This window comes from Mesocricetus auratus, unplaced genomic scaffold, assembly GCF_017639785.1.
Source record: "Mesocricetus auratus isolate SY011 unplaced genomic scaffold, BCM_Maur_2.0 Super-Scaffold_100004, whole genome shotgun sequence".
Taxonomy (NCBI): Eukaryota; Metazoa; Chordata; class Mammalia; order Rodentia; family Cricetidae; genus Mesocricetus; species Mesocricetus auratus.
In genome coordinates, this window is record NW_024429189.1 from 40085745 (window position 1) to 40109526 (window position 23782).

General features: G+C 52.7%; 2 protein-coding genes and 1 long non-coding RNA gene across 4 annotated transcripts; 1 reads left to right on the forward strand and 2 right to left on the reverse strand.

Moving 5' to 3' along the window:
* Positions 1-3928: 3928 nt before the first annotated feature.
* On the forward strand, positions 3929-7944 carry Dlx1 (distal-less homeobox 1). 2 transcript variants are annotated; one of them, XM_005065162.4, is made up of 3 exons: positions 3929-4241; positions 4891-5090; positions 6259-7944. In XM_005065162.4, exons 1-3 carry the CDS (start codon positions 3929-3931, stop codon positions 6511-6513), a joined length of 768 nt encoding a protein of 255 aa, XP_005065219.1. In that variant the 3' UTR covers positions 6514-7944. The 2 variants fall into 2 exon arrangements, with proteins under 2 accessions (XP_005065219.1, XP_040601499.1); XM_040745565.1 differs by lacking the exon at positions 6259-7944 and having other exon boundaries at positions 4891-5614.
* Positions 4567-11901, reverse strand: LOC121140379. The gene is made up of 2 exons (XR_005877187.1): positions 11464-11901; positions 4567-7089 (listed from the first exon to the last, which is right to left on the reverse strand). It is a non-coding gene; the product is annotated as an uncharacterized LOC121140379 (long non-coding RNA).
* Positions 11902-17234: 5333 nt separating this feature from the next.
* Positions 17235-20614, reverse strand: Dlx2 (distal-less homeobox 2). The gene is made up of 3 exons (XM_005065161.4): positions 19842-20614; positions 19204-19388; positions 17235-18738 (listed from the first exon to the last, which is right to left on the reverse strand). The coding sequence occupies exons 1-3, from the start codon at positions 20254-20256 to the stop codon at positions 18343-18345; spliced, it is 996 nt and encodes a 331-aa protein (XP_005065218.2). The 5' UTR covers positions 20257-20614; the 3' UTR covers positions 17235-18342.
* Between the last annotated feature and the right edge of the window lie 3168 nt (positions 20615-23782).

The following is a 23782-nucleotide window of genomic DNA, read 5'->3' on the forward strand; positions in this document are numbered from 1 at the left end:
GTCTTATACTTGCCAGGATCGAGGGCACCAGAGGCATCCGCAAGGAGTTTGCTTGACTTTCAGACACCCAGAGCCATGGAAAAGGAGACGGGATACTGAAGGCAGGCACAAGTGACAGATACCAGCTCTTCTCTGAGCTCAGGAAGCTCCACGGTCCAGCCCTCCACATCAGTTCATCTACACCTAGAGATTGCAGCTGTTTATGGAGGTGATTCTAACCCTAGTCTGTGTGAGAGCAAGAAGGAATGGGGATATATAAGGTCAACTGACAAACTTTGGAGGTGCTCTGAAGGGTCGGAATCTGGAGTTGTGACAATGGAGCAATTCCTCTTCCCAGGAGAGGAACAGGGCCCAGCTGCCCTTAGGAGCTTTTTGCCAGACTTTCTCCTTCCCTAGAGCAATCAGATTAGCATGTCTTTATCTGCAGATCAGTTTACTCCAGGTCCCCCTAAGGATAGTTTTATTAGGACCACAGGATTTCACCAACCACCGGGACAATTATTGCAGGTGGAGGTATTTATGGGGAAAGTATATAATCTGATTTAGTAATCTAGCCTGCACTGCTAAACTCAGCAGCTCCATAGGAGACAAACTTGAATTAAAAGAATTTTGTGTAACATTCTCTGGAGTTGAGATTAGGAAGTAGGTTGGGTTTTGTTGTTGTTGTTGTTGTTGTTTTTTTCAAGAGCCTCATCTTGCCCGCTTCCTCGCCATTTGGCCAACTGAACTGACCTGACACCTAACCCTGGCTGAGCCTGGAGGGAACTCCAGTCAGGAGGAGTTGGCTGGCTACCACCTGAGCTGCTGGGTCCTGAGGTGACTCCATTGAGTTCAGTTCCCTATATGGAACTTTCAGGACCAGTGCAAGATTCTGATTTTCTTTCATGGGGCTGGAAATGGTCTGAGCATTTAGAACAGGTGCTGCCTTGGAGTTGGGACAGTCAGAGGAATGCATTCTGGGCTCACAAAGTAGAGATAAGATCTCACTTCATGAAGCTAGGTGAGGCATGTGTACTCTTCCAGCGGCCCTGCCCAGCTTCTCCTTAGACTCGCTTGCTTCCTTGGATTAGGAAATAATTCAGGAGTGTGCTCCCTCACAATTCAGTTCTAAATTATGCCAGTCTCTGAAACCCTATCGAGCCAGTCGGTTCCGTGAAGCCAGCCTGGTCTCTTCCGCTAAGTGAAAGGACAGAGCACCTAGTATACTGTGGAAGTTCTCTGGTTCCCCAACCCCGCAAGTTTCCGGGATAAACTCGCCCTAGGCAGTCCGACTGTCGGATGTTCTCGGGCCTTGTACAAAATTCCAAGAGTCACCAGAACAGTTTTCCCCAGTCCCAACATCGACCCCGGCACACACCGCAGCAATCACTTACGTGGGCAAGGCCCGCAAGGCGAAGAGACCTCCGGTTCTGACAGCATCCAAGCGGCTGCACTGGGCGCACCGGACCGCACTTCACACCCCAAAACAGGCGCTAAGAAGGAGCAATTAAAATCACGACAGGAAAATCAGGACCAGCCGAATGGCTCAGGAGTTGTGGTGGAGTCATTAGTTAGTTGTTGCTACAAAGCCTCACCGTGTGGTTCGGTGATTAAGGAAAAAAAAATCTTTTAGGCGTTGACAACCCTTTATTGGTTTACAGAATTTGAACTGTTAGCTCTCTCTCTCTCTCTCTCTCTCTCTCTCTCTCTCTCTCTCTCTCTCTCTCTCTCTCTCTCTCTCTCTCTCTCTCTCTCTCTCTCTCTCTCTCTCTCTCTCTCTCTCTCTCTCTCTCTCTCTCTCTCTCTCTCTCTCTCTCTCTCTCTCCAGCTCCATCACACGCATGAAATATTTCTGCCCCCAGCTTCATGCCCTTAAACCGAAGAGGAATTCCCGAAGGCAGGAGCCGCTGCTGAAGGAGAGAGAGAGAGAGAGAGAGAGAGAGAGAGAGAGAGAGAGAGAGAGAGAGAGAGAGAGAGAGAATTCCCTGTACTCATATTTGTAACGATATCACCGATGTAATTTGTTTTGAATGTTCATTTTTATTGGTGTTCCCTCTGCCAAAATGTGCTTGATTACAGAGGTCTGTCCTGTGATCACTGCGCACTCCAGATAGGGGAAGGTGCATCGGCGAAGGTTCAGCTCAGGCCAGATCAAATCCCGGGCTGTTTAACGCTGAAAGGCTGCATGTTGCTATTAGTGTTAAATATATGGCTAATTATGCGTATGAAAATTAAACATCAGTGTTATGCTAATGGGGCGCCTTCAGCTGCGGATCTGAGCACTTGAGACTACCATTTAATCAAATGAATCAGTAACTAATACGTGTGCACGTGTGAACTTTCACAAGATCATTTCCCCGTCGTCGTCCCCCCCCCTCCGTCACACCGCTAAATTATGAAAGAAATAATTATCAACACTTTCTAATTACCTAACAAAGTAATTTGGGATTCATCTGGGGCTGGAGGGATTGGGAACCAACAGTCCCTAGCAACCAGCGTAGTTTGCGCCACGCCGCGGCGCGCGGGGTGGCTGTGTGGTAGCGGTGGGTGGGGGCGAGGGGGCCTTTTGTACACTTTTCAAAACCGAGGTAGACCGCGCCTTGGCAGCTTTTGCTTCAACCAGCGCCCCTCGACGCAACCCCGGCCTGGAGGCGCCAGCTTTGGTCACTGGAGGTGAGGAAGAGACTTGGCGACAAAGAGGAGCATGTCTATACACAAATATTCGAGCCTACCACGGATTTAGAATTGCTGAGGGTTTCTCTCTCCGTCCCCCACCCCCTGCCAGGGTTCCCAAACCCCAAGTAGTCTGGCCAGACCCCAGGAGGTTGGAAAATGACCACCTGGAGAGTGTTCGACCCTCCAGCCGCCTGGCGCCCGCAGGTCCCAGGACTCCACGCTGCGCCGCGCCCTCGGGGCGAGTGAGCCCCGGGCGCATGGCTCAGGGGGAGTGAGGAGGGGAGGGGGAGGAAGAAAGGTTGGGAGGGAAAGGGGGGAGGCGGTGCGGCCGCCTTTCCTGGGAGGAGAAGCGCGGGTTCCTGGCTCTTCAAGCGCACTGCTTTGATCAGACCCGTGCAGCCTCGAGCTGGAGTGGCCAGCTGGGCCTGGAGAGATGCGAGCAAGCCCCTGGGAGCGGTGGCAGCGGCGGCGCGGCGGCCGAGTGAGTGAGTTGGACCAGAGGGTCCCCAAACCCAGATCCCCGGGATGTGGCTGAGAGGACCCCGGCCTGGGAAGTGCGGCCTGGAGCGCGCTGAGCTAGGCATAGGATGCTCGGGAGAACCGCTGGCTGCTGGCTACCTGGGTTGTCTCCCAGTGCGCGTCCTCACGACCCAGAGAGACCACGGCCAAACTGGAGCTGCGCTCTGCACCGGACTGGGTGACCGAGAGAAGTGGTCCAGGGTCCCAGGAGTTGGGGGCGGGCGAAGGGTGGGGACAGCAAGGGGGAGGGCGACGGCAGGGAGCCGCTGGTTGGTTTCTGGGGCGGGAAGCGCACGAGGGAGGCGGGAGGCTGGAGTCGCGGGCCTCCAAAGTCCCAGCCCGGACGCCGCAGCCCATTGTGCTTCACGCTCCGCGCGCTCTATTGCAGAGGAGCCCGGGCCGGGACTCGTGGACCCGACTCTCCCCAGGCCGGGCCGCGTCGCCCGCTCTAGTCCAGCCAAGCCGGAGCTTCTCGGACCAATCCCCGGTGATTATGCAAGAGAGCCGACCAATCAGCTCCACCAGCTCATGAATATTTATGACCTTGGCTGAGTCAAAGCTTTGAACCGAGTTTGGGGAGCTCGGCAGCATCATGCTTAGACTTTTCAAAGAGACAAACTCCATTTTCTTATGAATGGAAAGTGAAAACCCCTGTTCCGCTTAAATTGGGTTCCTTCCTGTCCTGAGAAACATAGAGACCCCCAAAAGGGAAGCAGAGGAGAGAAAGACCCACACCCAGACCCCGCGAGAAGAGATGACCATGACCACCATGCCAGAAAGTCTCAACAGCCCGGTGTCGGGCAAGGCGGTGTTTATGGAGTTTGGGCCGCCCAACCAGCAAATGTCTCCTTCTCCCATGTCCCACGGGCACTACTCCATGCACTGTTTACACTCGGCGGGCCATTCGCAGCCCGACAGTGCCTACAGTTCGGCCTCATCCTTCTCCCGACCGCTGGGCTACCCCTACGTCAACTCGGTCAGCAGCCACGCGTCCAGCCCCTACATCAGTTCCGTGCAGTCCTACCCCGGCAGCGCCAGCCTCGCCCAGAGCCGCCTGGAGGACCCAGGTACGTGCGCTTGCCAGGGACAAGGAGAGAAGGGTAGGAGAAAGGGGGAGAAGGGGAGGGAGAAAAAGAGAAGAGAAGAGAGAAGAGTGGTGTAGAGAGAGGTGGATGGGGGGGTGGGGAAGGCGCGGAAGTAGTAGAGGTTTCGGATATCAATCTATGGATCCTTGTCACTGTAAAGAAAAAAATTATAAGTCAATTCAATTTACAACTGTCCAGCAAAGGATAAATCCGAGCGCGTCTCCTGGCACTGGCTGGGCCTCCGGGCTGCTCGGTGCGCCGAGCACACAATGCCCTGCTGGAGAACAGAAACCCACATGTGCACGTATTAGTCTCGGTAATTATTTATTGCGTAGCGCTATAAACAATGTATGCAATTAAGGGTAATTAAACCTCAACTACCGCCTGCAAAAATAGCAAACTTTCCCTGCAAAGGCAATAGCTGCTCTCTTGGGATCGGCCCAATTCTATCTGCCGCAGCCAGGGACCTGCGCTCGGACCTTGAGGAAGCCTTTTCAGTCTTTCAGGGTTTCTTGAACATTCTTTGGCGGACCCTGCCTCTACCAGCCCATCCATAGACACTCACTCTCGTCCCTCCACATTAAAGGCAGTCCAGAATTAACATGGGTATCTGCTTCTGTCGTCCCTCCAGGGGCGGACTCCGAGAAGAGCACCGTGGTGGAAGGCGGTGAAGTGCGCTTTAATGGCAAAGGGAAAAAGATCCGTAAACCCAGGACCATTTATTCCAGTTTGCAGTTGCAGGCTTTGAATCGGAGATTCCAGCAAACTCAGTACCTAGCTCTCCCTGAGAGGGCGGAGCTCGCAGCCTCCTTGGGACTCACACAGACTCAGGTACCTGGTCGCTGCCTCTCTGCCAAACAGGCTCCCCAAGCTGGGCTTGAGCCCCAGGCTTCGAATTTCTTGTTCACTGGGCCTCTGACTCGTGGTGTCACTGAGTGTGTGTGTGCGCGCGCGTGTGTGCTTGAATGTGTGTGTGTGTGTGTGTGTGTGTGTGTGTGTGTGTGTGTGTCTACCTCTGACTTCCAGAGTCTCCTCTTCCTCCCACATGCTGTCTGCCCTAGCTCGGACCCTACTCTGACCTGCAGGCCGCCTGCTCTTCGGTCACTGGACTTCTGATCAGGGAGCAGGAAGGATTTCTCCACACGTTTTGTTTGGAGATTCTGAGGTCACACGTGCCTGAACAACTGGAACAATAGAAAGGGGATTTAATCCTCCTTTGCCTTTAAAGTGTGTGGCTAATCGCTTGGATCCTGAGCCTAAACCTAAATCTCCCTCCCTAAATCTCACGAGGTGGCAGAAGAGGGATCCTTCCCTCTGCTCTTTCCAAGTCCCAGATCCTGGAGAGAGAGAGAGAAGAAAAAAAATATGCACTTGAGATTTTTTTTCTTCCTGCATTTCTCTAAGACTGTGGTCAGCTCATAGACATTCAAACCGGAGCTGACATTGGTTTCCAAAGTCTGTCTCTAGATTTGGATTGGAGCTGGAGAAAACAAACACACCTAAGGGGGGGGGGGAGTTGGATTGAGTCCTAAGAAAAGTTTAACAAACCCGCTGTGGCTTCCTCCATCAGTTCTTAAACTCATCCAAAGGCAGAAAGTTGAGTGAAAAAGCAAGGTGGCCTAATTGTAAATAGATGCCCTACATTCCTATCTCGGTTTTAATTTTTTTATTGATATTGCATTGTTTTGCATGCAAGGGGTCTTCCGTAAACAGCAGCCCCAGTGGCACTGACCAACTTGCAAGCCAAGGCCCGGGTCTCCCCTTCTCTTACCCCACCCCACCCCCTATTTGAGAACTGAACTAAGGGCTATCAGCAATGGTGGACTTGGGGGCTCAGTTTTCTAGCCTTTGGCTCTCGCGGGGGTTAGGGGGGTGGCAGTGGTCTCTACCCCTCTAGGCAGGAGGGCAGGTATTCTCCTCCACCAGTCCCTTCCCTCCTCCCCAGGCCTTGGTAGACCCAGTGGTCATAGTCCAGTCACGTTGTCGCCCGATCTTGCAGGTCAAGATATGGTTCCAGAACAAACGCTCCAAGTTCAAGAAGTTGATGAAGCAAGGCGGGGCAGCTCTGGAGGGCAGCTCCCTGGCGAATGGCCGAGCCCTGTCTGCCGGCTCCCCACCAGTGCCACCCGGCTGGAATCCGAACTCCTCCTCTGGAAAGAGCTCCGGCAGCAGTGCAGGCTCCTATGTCCCCAGCTACACATCATGGTATCCTTCAGCGCACCAAGAAGCTATGCAGCAGCCTCAACTCATGTGAGGTTATCAGTTCGCACCCACACGCCTCCTTCCAGTCTCCCTTGGCCCGGCCCTTCCCGCTTCCGGGTCCGTCCACCCTTTCAAGTACCCTGGGCTGGGAGGAGAAGGACCCCCGAGGTGAGGAAGGGAAAAAAGGAAAGAAAAAAGGAAAGGTGACGAGGGTTTGCCGCCTCCTGGGAGCCCCTAAAGGTCTGGTGGCCGAGCGAGTTTCCAGCTCTCGGCCTGAACCTGATTTGGGTCATGCGGTGGCAGCAGAGTGGCCTCGAAGCAGGCATGGCCACTGGAGAACGAGCAACAAGACAACCTGCTGGACCCGACCAGACTCTCAGCCTTGTGAGACTATCAGGAAAAAAATATGTAGGAGGGGGAAAATGCTCTTTTTTCGGTTCTGTCTGTCTTTGTCTCCTTTTTGCACTGTCTGTGCGCTGAGTCAAGGTCCTCGTGTCTGCTGTCCTCATTCTGCGGCCTCTCCAAAAAGTCACCAGGTCTGAGCCACACCGGTCTGCCGGCAGCCCATCACCGCATCCTGGAACGCCTTTTCCTTTCTTCCGGGGGCCCTGCTTGACCACCTGTGTAGCTTGTTTGGGAAATGGGAAAATCAGAGGGAGGGGGGTTAATTTATTGAAAAACAGACTTTATCTGATGCTGAGTGTTGGCCAATTCCAGGTTCTCTAGGGCATGGAGTAGGCACTGTGCAAACGTACTATTTACCTTTAGTACACCAGAAAAGAGAACAAGGAGGGGATAGTGGTTTTTAAGGTACACCGTAACTTTTGTGCTTTGCTGGAATGGAGCGGTGGAAACAGAATGATTTGCATTTTACATGCCCCAAATTATTAACTAATAACAAACAGCAAAAGAAAGAGCGAAGTAACAAAAGAAAGATAAGTGAAGCCATCAGGATTTTGTCAGGAACGCATGGACAAGAGGGAAAGCATGCTTTGGGCAGCTAGAGAGAGGACCACCGGTCCCTGGAGAGAAAAATCAGTCCGGTGAAAGCGCCCCAATTCCAGGTCTCCTTGAAGTAAGACACAAGCAGCTTCAAACAATCCCCAGCGGCTCGACCACAGAACCCAAGTCATCACCCCGAACGCACAGTCTCTGGTGCAGAATCTAATTGCTGTACATATTATTATTATTATTAATTATTAATTATTATTGTTCTGTAAACATGTTGCACAAACTTAGCCTCGTTCTGTTCTGTCGTGTGTGGCTGTAAACCCGATGCTTTGTGAAATGAGAATCTTGACATTTTACTTGTGAAATTTGGAAAATGTGACCAACTGAAATCAACCGTGTTTTGTGTTCTCTATGTCAAAGTTTAGTTTTATATTGAGAATGTTAACTTATTGCTTTGTATCTTGGGGGGAGGGAAACTTTGTAAATAAGTTATAAAGTTTCTTTGAGACAGTAAAATTATGATTTCACGAAATTAGAGCCGTCGAGTCCCGTGCTGTGCGCTCCCCTTTGGTACATTACCATAGGCATATCTACTTACTGGGGACAGATTGGAGACCCTGACCATGCCACCAAGATGCCATCCTAAGGTCTGTGAGGGTGCCCCAAAAGCCTGTTCCCCTTACCTCTGGTCTCTCAGCCTCGCCTGGGATCCTCGCCTAGGCGGGAGAGAAGGCATGCCTAGAGAGAGTTGGTGACTTCGGCTCAGGGCTCAGGAGCAGGTGTTTTAGGACAGAGCCCTACCTCAGGGGATGGAAAATGGAAACACTGCCGAGAGAAAAACAGAACCCAAACCGCGAGCTTGGGAGACAGGAGTTCTCTCCTGGTGCCCGGTCACTTCTCAAGAACCCTGGAAAACAGAGCCACCCTGCTTTGCCCCAGCCTCTACCGGCCTGGATCTGATCTGCCAGATTTCACTTGACCGCAGGCATGGGATAGCATCTTGGCAGGGGCAGGAAGCGCGCGTCTTCCAAGCCACTGCCCCAATCAATCACTGAGGTCCTAGGGGATAGGACTTAGTCCCAGGGAGCCACCAGGTCCTTCCATGGGGCGGGGGTGTCCCATTCCTGCTTAACACCTGGGGGGGGGCTTCTCTCTACATACTCACGAATTGGAAATGTCAAAGCACAGTGAGTTTTGGTGACTTTTGAGACCCAGAGTGACCTTAGTCATATCGCTCCCACCACAGCCCTGCGTTTCAGATGCCAGTCCATTCTCAGAACACCGCCCTGGGGTAGAACGCTGGGGCTGTTTGCTTCAAAAGAGCCGTGACCCCAAGAGGGTAGAACCAGGCTGACTCCCTTACTTGTCTTATGGTCTGAGCTCCCAAGCCAGCCCCAGCCCAGCCCCAGCCCAGCCCCAGCCCCTCTGGGCCCCGACGACGGCCAGTTTTGCGCGATTCCTGCTTCCCTGGCACCCGCCTGCCGCTCGAGGGGGCTGGACCTCTGCCTTTGGGGGGCCCTTTCCGGCGCGCGGTGGGGAGCAGAGCCTGGAAGGCAGTGATCTGTGTTGTGACAAGCACCCATTTTTCAATTGGTGCTGGTGAAAGATCAGATGCGCGGAGCTCTTCCGACGCCCTTTGGGAAGGGGAGGAGTAAGTGGCGGGACTGGAGGGGGAGCCGTTTAATGGGAGAAGACCAGGAAGTAGGGCTGAATGAAACTGGGGACTTCGATGCCCATTCTGGGACTGAAACTGGGGCTTTTCCTCCAGCGGCGGCCAAGTCAGAACCAAGTGGCACTCAGGGGTGAGATCAGCCCAAGATGGTATTGGATGGACCCGGATTGAAACTGAGGAAGGCAACTTCTCAGGCTAGGTCCCAGAGGATAGGCTGTAGCTTGAATCCAGCCAGGCCTGGATTGGATTCAGTTTCCCCGGGAAAGGTGACTTCTCTAGATTTTCCTCACTCATGTCACTCAGTCCACCAGAGAACAGCTAGTCCCCAAACGCTCAAGCCACAAACAAAATCTGCTTGGTCAAGCCGATTTTAATACTTTGAGATATTAGCTTATACTAATTTAATAATCTCTTGCTAACAGTTCAAATAGAGAAATTATTAGTTTTAGCTCAAGGAAGGCGGTGTTTAGTTAGGCCTCTATTATAATTATAAGCGGTTGTACTTTTTAAAAATGTTAATCTCAATATAGGCCTAATTAATGCTGCCTTGTTACTGACAAGTAGTTCATCAAATATCTGATTCAAAGATTTTCATAATGAGTATATTAATTAAACTATGAATAATCTAAAGGTGGTTATATTTAAACAATACCTCATTATAATGATTAAATACTGATTTCGAATATTATGTCTTAACAATTGTCACATAGAAAACACAACCTTTCCTTATGCATGAGTCTGTAATGGCAAAATGCAATTTTGGGATTTTTTTTCCCTTGTTCAAAAAATGTGAACCTCATTTTAAAACACTTCTGAAATAGGTTACACACAGCTTAATGATTATCAAAATGACTCTTTTCTGCAAAAAAAGACCCCAAAGTGCGCGTACAGCTGCAAACCCAAGAGGGTCAGCATCATTTCACTGTATTCTCTTCTTGATTACAAGCCGGGCCCATCAAACACAACATAATTACAGTAATTTCAGGTTTATTTATTCTAATGCAGTTTCCCCATCTCTCTGGTAATTATGAGCAATTTTTTCGCCCAGGGAATCTTTTTGCATTAACAAAAGAGATAACGCACTGAAAGCCAAATTTGCTGTGCATTGAGAAAAGGAAAAAAAAAAAAATCAAATAGGTGCGAGCTGCCATCTCTGCAATTCTCCGGTACCGAAGCCGGCAAATTGCTTGCAGGTGTATGGAGCAAGCTTGTCAATGGCCGGGCCTCCAAATTAGCAAATGCACAGCGGCAAAGTAATGAAGACAGACTTAGCAAAATTGCTAAACAACAGATACCTCTTTAATATCTTCTCTCTCACAGACACTAGCTCTAAAAGGGGGGTGGGGGTGGGGGTGGGGGTGGGGCGGAAGCACAGTCTCAACCCAACTGGTCTTGGCTTTCAATAGTTTGGATGGGTTTGAGTGGCCCTGTGAGTGGTGAAATCTGTTGGTGACAGAACCCAGAACCCACATTTTTAAAAGACAAAACTGGAAATATTTAAGAGTCCACAGCTTGCTCTCACTGATCACTAGATTGCATTCTTATTTCTTTTTCCCCGGGAATCTGCACCTCGTCTAGGTTAGATGGTTCATCAGACTTCCTGATTCTATACTACATATGATCACCAAAAAAAGTTCTCAAAATCCCTTCTACCTCTATGCCCCAAAGTGTGAATTTGTAGTGTCATTTGATGAAGATATTAACTGAATCTCTCCCCCTTGAAGGTATTGTTATCTGCTTTGCCCAAAAAATGATAGGTCTGAGTACTGGATATTATTAGGTCAAGAAAAATTGGACAGAAAGTAGCAACCATCGACCGCCCCCCCCAATAAATCTGCATCTAGTAAACCTCTTTCTCCCTCTCTCTTCAGACAGTCTGGCTGCAGAGTTATCTGTGTTCTGCCATTCCCCCACCTGGGTTAAAGACGTCTGAAATCATAGCGGGAGAGCAAACTTTTCTGTTACCTAGCTCATGGAGACCCCATCTAATGCAGTGCAGAGTGTGAGGGTCTCCTTCTCTCCGGCCCACAGAAACCTTCTTCCTGCCCCCAACTTCACAGCAAACCCCCAGATCAAAAGTCTCCAAAGGGTGCTTCTCCAGGCTTAAGAAACATTAGCACCCCCACCCATTGCTTTCCTACGCTCTCCCTACCCCCCCCACAATCTTCAGGGATTAACACTTCCTGAAACATCAAGTGTTTTTTATAAAAAGGGAAAAAATACTCCTGACATCGCTGACAAGAAGTTTTGATGGAAGAATTAGCTGGTGCATACATAATCACTCCCCCACCCTCCTACTCCCGGAGCGGGAGCCCCGCGGCAGGCAGCGCAGAGCAGCCTTCCAACCCTCTGAAAAACGAAACCGGTTTCCACCCTTACCTTCTTCAGTGTCAATTTCAGATAATCTGGACACACACTCTTGGCTACATCAAATCAAAAGGGTCGAAGGCAGCTTTTGGCTGGGAGAATGACAGGAAAGAAAAGACAAAAAAAAAAAAAAGAAAGAAAGAAAAAAAAAAAAGGAAAATAGGAAAATGCAAAAACCGACCAAAACCAGAGTAAAACAAAACCAGAAAACCAAAAAGAATCCCCTGGCCCCATCTTCCTGTCCTGAGAGTAAGTGCGGAGGAAAGAGGTCCCCAGGACCAGGCGCCTCCGAGCGCCGTAGGCTTTTTGCATCTCTGAGCTTGCAGAATAGAACTGAAATTTTCGGCTATATAGCCTCTGTCTTTATAGCTGATGAAAAAAATTGCAGATTATTAGCATAAATGTTTACTCTTCATTACGCTGATGACATTGTGCACTCGAGATCTTGGTAATCTTTGGGAAAATTATGAGTAATTTTTAAAAATTTTAAAGCAGCAGCAGTTACCATGCAATTCAGGCTAATTCTGCGTAGGCTCCGAACGGATATAATTATCGAGGAGTCAAGATGTTATGCTAAAAACTATGCATTGATATTCCCATTTATTATGTACATACAACTTTGACAATGTTGATGCTTGAAATAGCAGGAAATTGTCTTGCGCAAAAATTACAGTCCATATTAGGACATCTGAAATTGCGAAGAATTATATAGTAATTGCAGGCTTTCAGATGGGAGAGCCAGAATGCTCAAACTAGTGCAAATGTGGATAAAATTACAGATCAGAGCAAAAATTAGGGGAAAAGGGGGTCTGGGATTTTTCAGGTTGGCTATAGGATTCCGGAAGTGTCTAATGCCACATGATTGCTGCAGCTTTAGGGGAGATATTCAAGCCTCAAATAGCGCCTTGGCCAGGGTGGCTTTAATTGAATTTCTTGGGCTTTTTGTTTTAATAGGGGCAAATGAGGAAACTGACCACCCAAGACAAATTTTCACTGTTCTACCCCCTGAGAATGTGGGGAGAAGCGAATCCCTTTCCTGGCTACGTGTTCTCTGGGGCTGGGACTCCAGGAGGTCTCAGTCCCTCCACCCTACAGGCAGCAACTGAGAAAAGTGACTGGACCAACACCCCACCCCGCCCCCGCCGCCAACACTTCCTTCTTCTTTTTCTTTCTTTTCCTCCTCCCTCTTCCACCGGCCCCTTTTCCGGATTCTCCTTCACCTCCTCCACAGTGCAACTTTGCAGGCCCTTGGGTGGGATGGCCTGCGCCTTAGGGGCCTGGGTGGGGGGTGGTGGTGCAGGCTGAGAGGTCACCTCCGGAAACAGGCCTGTGACCTCCCAGTGCTTACGTCCCCGGAGTCAGAGTCTGCAGTTTGGGGACTTTACAACGGGAGGGGCAGGGAAGGTATGTGCTAGCGGGTCCTCCAAGCCCATCCTTCGCCCACCTGGGCTCTAGTTTTGTCTTCTGAGCCCGGAGACTGCATCCTGCAGCATTTCCCCTCACCCCGCCCCCCCCACTTACTCCCCACTTGGGCGGTGCTTCTGTAGGGCACTGAGACACCCTGTGACTTTAAGAAGCCGAGGCCAGGCCTGCAGAGGGAGGAGGCTGGGAGGGGAGTGTCCCCCAGGAGGAGGAACAACTAGGCGCCCGGCGAAAGGATCCAACTTTAGCTTGTCTAGGGTTCTGAGCCGCAGCATCCCCCATTGTTTGGGGAAGCAACGGTTTCACCTTCATGGTGTCCGAGACTGTTGGACCTAAATCCGGAGGCAAGTAGTTGGAGTGTGAAAGCCCGGCTGCTTGGTCTGAGCCGACCCAAGTCGACCCCTTAGGATCACCCTGTGCGCTCTGCCCCTTCCACTCCTCGCCTCTGCTTCTGTGGAAGTTGTAAGCCTTCTGTCACTGCTCCGGTCTCGCTGGGGGACACTTTCTCCACCTCCCTTGTTTCCTGGAGTGAGGGTCGGACATAATGACATACCCGGTGACCCCGGGACTCCAGGACTCTGGAGGACACTAGGACGGCTGTGAGGCTGCAGCGTTAGTGCTCTGGCCAGGGAGGACAAGTGGGAAGCCACCCCAGAGAGAAGTCTGTCTGGAGACTCTCTCCGTTCTCACGTGGAGGCGCCAAGCGGCTGCTCCTAAGACCTGCCTGCTTCCTCCGGCTCCAACCTACTGAAATGCAGTCTCTCTTAACAGGAGGCCCCAGGGCGGAATGTAACATCTTGTAATGTGGCAATCACTGCCAAACCCGTCCCCGTTAGGGGATCTCTTGCTGGGGCGCGGGGGGGGGGCCGGGGGGCTTCGGAGGGGTGTGGGCCTCCACATCCCGTCTGCACTAGGGTGTGTTTGTGTGATGTGGGCTGGAGATTGCTCTCCAGGCAGATATCCCAGGAGGGGACGGAAGACTCGCTGCGAGGAGGTCTTCTTAGGACTGATTTGGGTGTCTTGGCACTGAGAGACAGCTAGTCTCGGGAGAGCCTCGTCCCTTAGCTAGGACCTCGCTGTAGATGGTCCCGAGTCGACAGCCACATTCAACTGCTACGGAGACCCCCGACTCCAACGAGGAATAAGAAGGGAATGTCTGTGTTTATCTCAGGAAAAGATCGATAGTTTGAATCTCAAAAATCTGACCCTAAATAGGCTAAAGCCACTGGCGGTCGCTGTTTCCCCCGGAGGCAAAGGGGCGGGCTGGAGGCTTTTGAGCAAGTGCCGGTGGCATCTGGAGCTGAGCAATTGCTCTCGGTTATGCACGTACTGTCCTGCCTTTTGAAAGGCAAGGGAGTTTCTTGCTGTCCCTGGAGCTGGAAAGAAGATTCCCAGGAGGGGAGATCAAACGCTGCTTAACTTTAGCTCTTCCTTTTCTATACCCCCTTTCTTTCTTTCTGCCTCTAGTGCCTCAGAACTGTTTGTAAACAAAGCTCCTACTTTCTCCGGCTCTTCCCCCCCCCCCCCCAGTAAACCTGATACTTCCCCACCAGTCTCGGAAATCCTTACTAGGCACGGGTATTCACAATTCTCACAAGTGTTCCTGAAAGCAGGCCGAAGGGGAAGCCTTGTAAACGCTCCCATATTGTAACCCAGCACATGGGATGCTTAGGCTCTCCTTTTTGCCTTTCCCCAACCCTGGAGCAGGGAATTTGGGGCGGCCGGAGCGGTTTCTACGCAAAGAGCAGTTGTCCCGCCTTGCCCCAGAGCTGGACGCTCCTGGAGCGCCTGCTTGGGAGTGGAGCTGGAGGGCGCCGAATCTCCAGGCCGTGGCTGGCTCTAAAGAATCCAGTACCTTCACTTTTGCCCGAGTATGGGCATGCGGGGAGCCCCTCGGGAGTGTGGAGGGGGGAAGCCGAGCACCCCTTAGGTCCCACCCCGACCCCGCTTCTCATCTCATGTCATATCCTGTGTCTGGCCTGATATTTTTCACGAGTAAATGGAAGTGGATTACAATGAAGATTTATGTGTGCTCCGCGAGCGGCTGGTTTCCCAGTGCAGGGAACCGAAATCTCTGCTTCCCATTTCCATTTTTCATTCCCGCTTTTAGGGAGCGCAACTTAGCGCACGAGGGGGGGGTGTCTGCGCTTCGGCGGGCTGATCACAGGGCTTGGCGTCTCCGGGCGGGCCCCTAGACTGTGAGAAAGGTTTGCCAGCGCGTCGCCCCCGGCGGGGCTGGAGCCGGCCCCCACCTCCTGTAGCCCGTCTTTGTTTCTCCCCTAGACCACCCCCCCGCTCCCCGCCCCCTCACTTCTAGAACACGGGTGCATCCTTGCGACCTCTTTGGCCCTTCTTCTTGTTCACGGGAACGCCCCCTTCCCCCTGGTCCCTGCACCCTCCTTTGGCATCTGCCGGGCGAAAGGCGCGTCTTGGCCCTGTACGACCTCGCCGCCGCCGAGTGCCAGGTTCGGTGACTCCGGCGAGTCTGTGGGGCCTCGGCCCACCCCGGAGAGGGGCCGCCCGCCCTCCCGGCTCCCAGGCTCGGCTCATGCCAAGGCCTGTTGCGTGATTCCAACTTGGGCTGACATTCCCTGCCCGGGGCGCTCCGGCGTAGGCCTCTTAATCATCTTGTCTGCTGCAGATCCTCGACACCAGCCAATTTACTGCCCCGTCTTTCCCGGCTGGTTTGGAGCCGGGGAGGAGAGTGAGCGCAAAGGAGGGGAGGGCATAACCCCAGGAGAAAGGCTGGTACCGGTTATTGGCGCGCATAGGGATGGACACACACACACACACACACACACACACACACACACAGAGAGAGAGTAGGATTTGGAAGTCGGGGAGGGCAGGATGGTTAAGAGATGGGGAGTTGATAGGCAGTAGTTATGTAGGGCAGCTCAAAACCCCAGACCATTCTCAATTGTTCAGCCTCCTCATTTTCAGTGCCCATCCAGGGTCACTCTGAGCTGGCCCCAAACCAATTTGGTGAGAAAAGTCAGTATTCCCTCCAGGATGGTGCTACCAAGTAGTCCAGAAAGTCACCTCCATTTCACGACTCCCCCCCCCCAAACATGAGTTGAAGATACACGGATGGCCCACCTAAACTGGAGAAGAGGAGGCCCGGATTTGGCAAGCAGGATTCACTGCTATGGGACCTACTTCCTCTGCAGTAGAGGCTGATCTCTTGGAGGGAATGGCAGAAGTTCAAGCCTCTGGTAGAAAGGAATCAGAGCCTCCATAGCCCCAAGCCTTCTACTCAAAGCGAAATTGAAAAGGTATGTTTAGTAACACCGTACTTCATAAATAAAGTCCCTCCGATTTGGAACATTGTGATAAAAGCAGTAATGGTAACTACGAAATAGCCAGGCGTTGTTACACCATTGCCTCATCAAGGGTTCATTAAGTTGCTCACTATTCTGAGACGTGGCTGTTATTATTTCTCCTATCTTGGAGATCTGCAAACGGCATCCCAGAGAGGCTAAGAGGGTTGCCCAAGGTCACATAGTCAGTGGTTAACGCCGAGGGAGCTTCCAACTACAGATTCCAGAGCTTTGAGTGACACAGGCTTGTAGTTTAGACCTGCATTACGCATTTACCCTCGATTCTTGCAGAGAATGCCGGAAAGCAGGGTCGTTTCCAAAGCTGGGAGCTGGTCCTGAGGCCGGTGGTGTGAAGCAGAGTGGAGTATTGTGTGGAACTTTACCTTTCAAAAGTGTGAGGTGCAAGAAAGCCACTCCGCAGCAAAATGCATCCACTCTGCCGCTGTGAATGCGTTTGCGTGTTTGTGAATTTGTGTCAGCACGTGTAACAAGTGTGTGTTTGAGAGCATGAGCATGTGTGTACCAGCGCAGCACTGTACCCAGAGGTTGCCCAGCATTCCAAAGCAGCCAACCGTGCTTCACGAGGGTGACTCACAGAGTTCTGGGATCAGCCAGCTCCCAAAGGGCCTCGGGCGCAAACGGAGGGAGGGACCATTGCAGGAGTCTGATCCCAGACTGTTGCCGAGCTTAGGTCCGGGACAGCCGGTCGCCCGCGGCAGCTCGGGTGCACTGCCTGCCCAGCACCGAGGACGCGGGGCGGTGGCGCCGGCGCCAGAGGGGCCAGGCGGGTGGAGGCAGGAGCCGCCCGGCGCTGAGTGAGTCATGGCGCCGTAGGCTGGAGAACCGCGCGCAGACTCGGGCGGGGGAGGAGCTGAACCCTTCACCGAGGTCTAAACGCCTTGTTTCGAACTTGTGTGCGTCTGGTGGCCAAGGCAGCCTGGGAAAGGCGTAAGTGTGAGGCTCTGTTCATCCGACTCTGAGCCGGGTAATCGGTCAAGGACCGAGCGTAGGGAACCCTGGCACCAAGGAAAAGGTACACACTCCAATGAAAACAATAATTTATTTAAATAATCTCTTCATATTGTAAAATCAACATTGAGAGTATGTTGCTTTCATAATAAATAACCCCCAAATACCTTGCATTTCAAGAACAAAGACTTTAGGACAAGATAAAAACAAATTCAAATCAGTAGCTTAATTTAACTGAGAAAAATTTTCAAAGGGAAGAAAATAAAACGAAGGGGTTGCTTAGGTTACTGCTAAGTTGCAGTTTTCACAACTGGGGGGTTTACAAAAAAAGTCTGAAAAGATGAGGAATTTTATACAAATAAACGTGGGGAAATCTGCACAGACACCCTTATTTACAAACTCTGTGTCGAAGTCCGGGATAATAGTCCTTAATTCATCTTAAAAAAGATAATTTAAACACATTTTTTGCAGCGTCCACATATTAAAAAAATCAGTTTTTTTTAAACATCAAAATGAGGTCATCCGCAAAGGCACCTAAACTTTTAAAAAAATAAAAATAAAAAAACTCCACTGGTGATGGATGAGGAGCTAGGGAAGTGTTCCTGGGGAAGGCAGGAAGAGATCTGAGTTTCTAGGGCTGGGAACCATCCCCCTCCGCCCCCAGCAAGGAAGAAAAAGAAAAAAAAAAGGTTGGATCCTGGGGGTCATGGGGGTACGTTGGGGGGGGCAGGACCCGGGAGGTCAATAACCGAAGCTGACAGGAGCCGAGCCCTGGGGCAGGCGGGGAGAAAGGAACCTCTGAGTGCCGGGAAGCCTCGAGGGCGGGCGAGGCGTCCCTATGCCTGACCCAGTTCGGGACCGGAGAGACCAAGGACCCTGAGGATCACGCTAAGAGGGCTGGGAAGGGGCGGCAAGTCCGAGGTGGGCCTAAAAGTGGCCGGGGCTCATGTCGAAATTGCGGCCAGGAGCGCCGGGCTTGGCACTAGAGGATCCCACGAGGCCTGCTTGTTCCCTGTGGCTCCGTGGCGGAGCGAGGAGCGGCCCCGCGACCCCCCAGTCGCCACTTCCAGTATGGCTGGGTGGCCGTGGCAGGCTGGCAGGATCGAGCCTCTAGCTGTGGGGCGCGTACTGAAGAACAGCGTGTCTCAGTTTTCAAGTCTCTGGCGCCGATTCCTCAGGGTTAGAAAATCGTCCCCGCGCTCACCGGGGCGCCCCCGCCTGCGTGGTGGTGGTGGTGGTGGTGCGCCTGCGGAGTCTGCGAGGGGTGCAGAAGGGGCGCGGTGGCCTGCAGGTGTGAAGCGGACCCCGAAGCCTGGTGATACCACGGGTAGTTTCCCAGAAACGCCGAGGCGGCGCTGCTCGGGCTGGAGCCGGAGCTGCCCGGGCCGCTGCCTCCGCTGCCCGGGCCGCCGCCCCCCATCCGTGGCGGCACGAAGTCCCAGGAGGCTGGCGCCGAGACCGGCGGGGAGGCACACGGCGGGGAAGCGCTGGCTCCTGGGTGCTGCTCCGTGGGGATCTCACCGCTTTTCCACATCTTCTTGAACTTGGATCGGCGGTTTTGGAACCAGATTTTGACCTTTGTAGAAAAATGGAAAAGCGCCTGAGTTTTAGTGCAGGAAGTTGGCAGAGGAGGGACGGGCCGCCGCCGGTTAGAGGTGGCCGTTGAGCCACCCGGGCACTTGCCGGGGCTCTGGGCCCTGCTCCTCTGGTTGCATTAGGACATCTCAAAAAGTCGATGTCTGAGCTCTAACTATGCGACCAGGGGCCTATATGTACGGTGGTGTCAGGAGGTCAGTTATGTCACCCGCTTTATCAGCAGCGAGTGGAAAGGTGAGGTAGTATCGGATTTCTGTCCACCCGGGTTCTTCCCTCCCTCGAGGAGGTCCCTTTTGAGTTATTTATTATTTATGTATTTAATTGTTTAGCTTTGGGCCTAGAAGCTAAAAGTTGCCACAACGCACAGGTGAAAATACAGTTTTGAAAAGTTGTCCCGAACGCGCCTGCTTCCCAGCTAAACCAGGCCAGCGCCCACCTCGCCCACCTGAGTCTGCGTGAGGCCCAGAGACGCCGCCAGCTCGGCTCGCTCTGGCAGTGCCAGATACTGGGTCTTCTGGAAGCGCCGCTGAAGGGCCGCCAGCTGGAAACTGGAGTAGATGGTGCGTGGTTTCCGAACTTTCTTTGGCTTCCCGTTCACTATTCGGATTTCCGGCTCCAGGTCTTCCTTGTCTGCAACGAAAAGGAAGCGTGAGCACCCACCGTCCAACCCCCGGGGGTCCTAAAGTTCGCAGCCGGGCCTGTGCGAACTTGGCGGGAGCCTGGAGGCGGCCTCCGCAGCTTCAGCACGCGCGCAGACTGGCCCGGCCACGGAGCCCTGCAGACACAGGGAGACGTCTGCGGGAGAGAGCCGGGAGGCGGGCCACAAGGGAACGCGCTGCCCCAGAGGCATGCACAGAAGGCCACTCAACCCGACAGCCCGCCGGGTCTGTCCAGAGGAGCGTGGGAGGCATAGAAACAGTGATTCGCGAACTGTTCGAGATTGGGCTGAATTAAGGGCAGGAGCAGGAGGTGGACAAGGCTACAGCCCCGGACTGTCCTCCTCCTCCTCCTCCTCCATGCTTACCCCGTCCCTCCCTGCGGCCTGACCGACTTTGACACCCTAGATGCCAGCGTTATGCGTACCAGGCTCATTGTTGACCGGGGACGAACTGGTTCCGTAGGGCGCATAGGAGGTGTACGCGGCGGTGTAGCCCAGGTCGTAGCCGCTTTTGGCGGCGTAGGAGACGTTGCTGAGGCCGGTGGCGTGGTACTGGTAGGAGCCCATGTGCGCGTAGGGCGAGGCCCCCCCGCCGCCGCCGCCGCCGCCCGCCGGGTGCTGCTGGTTGGTGTAGTAGCTGCTGTCGGTAGCTGTGGACACCGGCAGGGTCGGCGACTCCTGGGGCTTGTGCAGGCTGCCGTTGCTGCTGCTGCTGTTGCTGCTGCCGCCAGGGCCGGCGCCGGCACCGCTCGGGGGCTGCTGGTGCTGGTGGTACGTGCTGGAGGCGGTGATCTGGGTCGAGTGCATATCAGCCACCAGACTGTCAAAGACTCCAGTCATCCTGACCCGGGACAGGAAAGAGCACGGGTGGCGGGTGAGAGGGGGATGCGAGGCGCCTCCTCTGTCTGTCTCTCCAGGTCCCCTCCAGCAGCCAATGTAATTACGGGGAGGGGGGAGGGAGAGGAAAACAAGGAATGAGGCAACGGTCTAGGCGCCTCCTCCCCTGGAGGAGGCGATCACCGTGCGTGGCTCGGGACCGCAGCTGCTGGCCGCATCCTTCCCCGGCCTCTCGGACCTCTCGGCTCCTGGCTCGGCTCGGGCAGGGGGCGGGCGGGCAGTGGAGGGGGCAGGAGTTGGCCAGGGCCTGGTAGGGGCTCCAGGAGGCGGGAGCAGGTGAGCGACCCCCGAGCAGCTTTACGATTGTCTGCCGGGCGGGCTCCTGCAGGGTGGGCATTTAACACTCGTCACGTGACCGCGGGCGACGTCACCTAGCAACAGCCAATCAGAAGGGGTGGGCCGCGGGGCGCCGGGAGTCCGCGACCCGGCGGCCGGGGGACCCAGTGTCACGTGGCGGGCAAGGCGGCGGCGGCGGCGGGTGAGTGCGGGACCCACGGTAGGAAGTGGGCACGGGACTGGAACTGGCTGGGGTGCAGGATGGCCCGCTGCAGGACGGAACTCGTCTGGTCTCAGCGGAAGAAGTGGGGTCTCCCACGCTACTCTGCCTGCGGGAGCCAAGCCTAACGTTTTACATCTTGTCCGAGGTCACGTTAATCAAATAAAGCCAGGCAGAGGGCCGAGCCGGCTCCGTCTCCTATTCCTCCAGACACTTTTCCTCGAAGTGTCTGGCACTTACTCTCATCAGCCGCTCGGCACCTGACGGTCAATTGGTTTAAATTATCCATAAACCGCGTATAATAACACACGCTTCCCAAGCAACCCACAGAGATATTAGGCAATTAATTGGATAATATTTAACGTTTTTCCTTGTTGCTTGAGAGAAGAGCTCTATAAGCCCAAAGGTATTATTACTAATAATGTATTTGAAATCACTTTTCCTTGCACACATAAAGCCCTCGAGGTAATGAAGCAGAGCTAAGCCACTGGCTGGGAAGCGATCCTGAAGCTTCCTCTTTGGGAAAGGTGGCCGGAGTAGACAGCCCTCAAAGTCGTCGTTAACGAAAAAGGAAAAAATGCTGAAGTAATGCTTTTAAGACATTTATCAAGATTCAAGCACACTTAGCCTGTTTTCTTGAGATAAACAATAAACATAAAAAGTTTTATTTCGTGTGCTGAATTCTATTTTACATTTTTCGTGTTTGAGGACCTTACTCCTCCGCCTGTTGCAATTTCTCCTTCTCTGAGGTTTTGTTTTTGATTAAGTCAAAGTGATGATCTCTCTCTCTCTCTCTCTCTCTCTCTCTCTCTCTCTCTCTCTCTCTCTCTCTCTCTCTCTCTCTCTCTCTCTCTCTCTCCCTCCTTCTCTCTCTCTCCTTCGTCCTCTCCTTTCGCCCCCTTTCCCTTTCTCCTTCTCTCCCTGTCTCCTCTCTCTCGGTTGGGATTTTCAGTAGGAAGGTGATGGCCGCTCACGGTGGTGGACTGCCAAGTCCGAAGTCTGCGATAGCGCCTGCTTCGTGGTGCCACCTGGTGGACAGTGTACGAGGTTGCCACAGGCCTGGTAGACAGTCTAATCACGCCCAGGCGCCAGCCTCTGAAACCCCCCAAAAGAACAAAATAGTAATTAAAAGCCACAAAATTGTGCTAGTGCGCGCCATCTGAAGCATCCCTTCCTAAAGACATAACATGTCGCTGAAAGAACTTGTTACAACAACTGCCTAATGGAAAACAAGTTGATACTTTAAAAAATACGATCTTTGGTCTTCCCCAGAAAAAGCAAGTGTGTAATTAAAACTCCAGCGTTCACACAGCGGAATAATGAGGCAGGTAATGCGCCTTCCAGTCTGCCTGGATTTAGTTCTCAGCCACTTGGTTAAGGAAGGCCTGGAGATGGGGAAGAGCGAGTTTAATAGAAACGTTCCGCGTTCCCCTGTGGGGCTCGCCTACACCAGACCAGCCCGCGCTGACTTTAAATTGCTCCCTGCAGCTTTTGTATGCGTCAGTGGTACCTCATGGGTTTTAATCCAGATTGCCTTTTAGTGACTTTATTGCAAGTCCCAGTGCTCTCTGTCACAACGGTGGTAGCTGTTTTGCCCTAATAACGGAAAACAACTCATTGAAAAAAATCAAAATTAACAATGCAGTAGTTCTTTCTCTGCCTCTTTGTTGCCACCGGAAGAATGTCCTGCAGACTTACTGGTGTTAGCGAGTTTTCTGCATTCTATTTCTTCTCCAGGCCCCAGTAAGTCAGGTGCATCTTTCTGGAATATACAGGACTCGAGCCCCCTTTATCTTGCAATCAAGATGAGTGAGCACAAGTGAGCTTGGGGAGTGAAGCTCTGACCCAGAGAAAAGGGGGAGGGAGAAAGAGAGCCATCCGTAGCTGTATTTCCAGAATGCAAAACAAAAACTGAAAACCCACAGGCTTGAACTTTTCTGATAGACGAGACACAAATCTAGGTCTTGTTTCATTTCCTTGTTTTGTTTTCTTGAGACGAAATCTCAGGAGGTTTGGCTGGCAAGCCCAGAACTTGCTAACCTGGCTTCAAATTCACAACCATCTTTCTGAGTGCTGTAAAGGCATGACCCCCCCCCCAATCTGGGTTTCCCCAAGTTATCTGATTGCTACATCACAATATCTAACAGATTTCCCTACTTTGGTATAAAGTCAAGTACCCTAAAGTATTGATTGATACTGCTACTTTATACTTTGGTCTCAGTTCTGAGGAGAGGCACTCTGCTCAGGGCAGACATAGGAGGACTTGGGAGGGAGTTGGGAGGAATCTGGAGGGAAGTAGGCTGCCTGAATGAGGCTAGCTTGCTCCTCTGCCTTGGCGAGCCCTCCTTCCCTTCATTTGTTACTCTTAGTCCCAGAGTTCTTTTATTCTGCCTGGGCCTAGTAGAGGGAGTTAAGTGTCTCAATTCAGAGTTTGTATGCTTCAACACATCTCATTTTGGAGCCTGTTTCGAAGGCTGTAGCGTGCCGGGCCTGGCTTGATCCACCCATTCCCTTTGTATCGATGAATACGAGGCTCTTGCATCGAAGAAAACGCCTTCTTTTGCATTCAGTACTTCCCCCAACTCCAGCTGCCAGCCAGCTGCCTTCTCTGTTGTTTAGGGTTAGCTCAAACACCCAGGGTCTCCAGAGATGCCAAGCAGGAGAGGTAGATTCTCTTAGGGCCCCCAGTCCCGTGCCTTCCTGCTGGCCCAGATCTCCTGAACTTCTCTTGGCCCGGGACTTTGTCTCTGCTTGTGCACTGGGTGTCCTGCACTGAGCAGGGAGGTGTAGTCAAGGAAAAGAGTCCCCAGAGTTTCCTCTGGACTGACCTGCACAGTCCGTGGCCAGTCTGACACCCCCCCCCCCCCACCTGGTCACCCCTGCCAGGGTCTGAAGGAGAAGTGTTGCATGCCTGCTGGTCCCAGAGGTGCTGTGTGTGTGTGTGTGTGTGTGTGTGTGTGTGTGTGTGTGTGT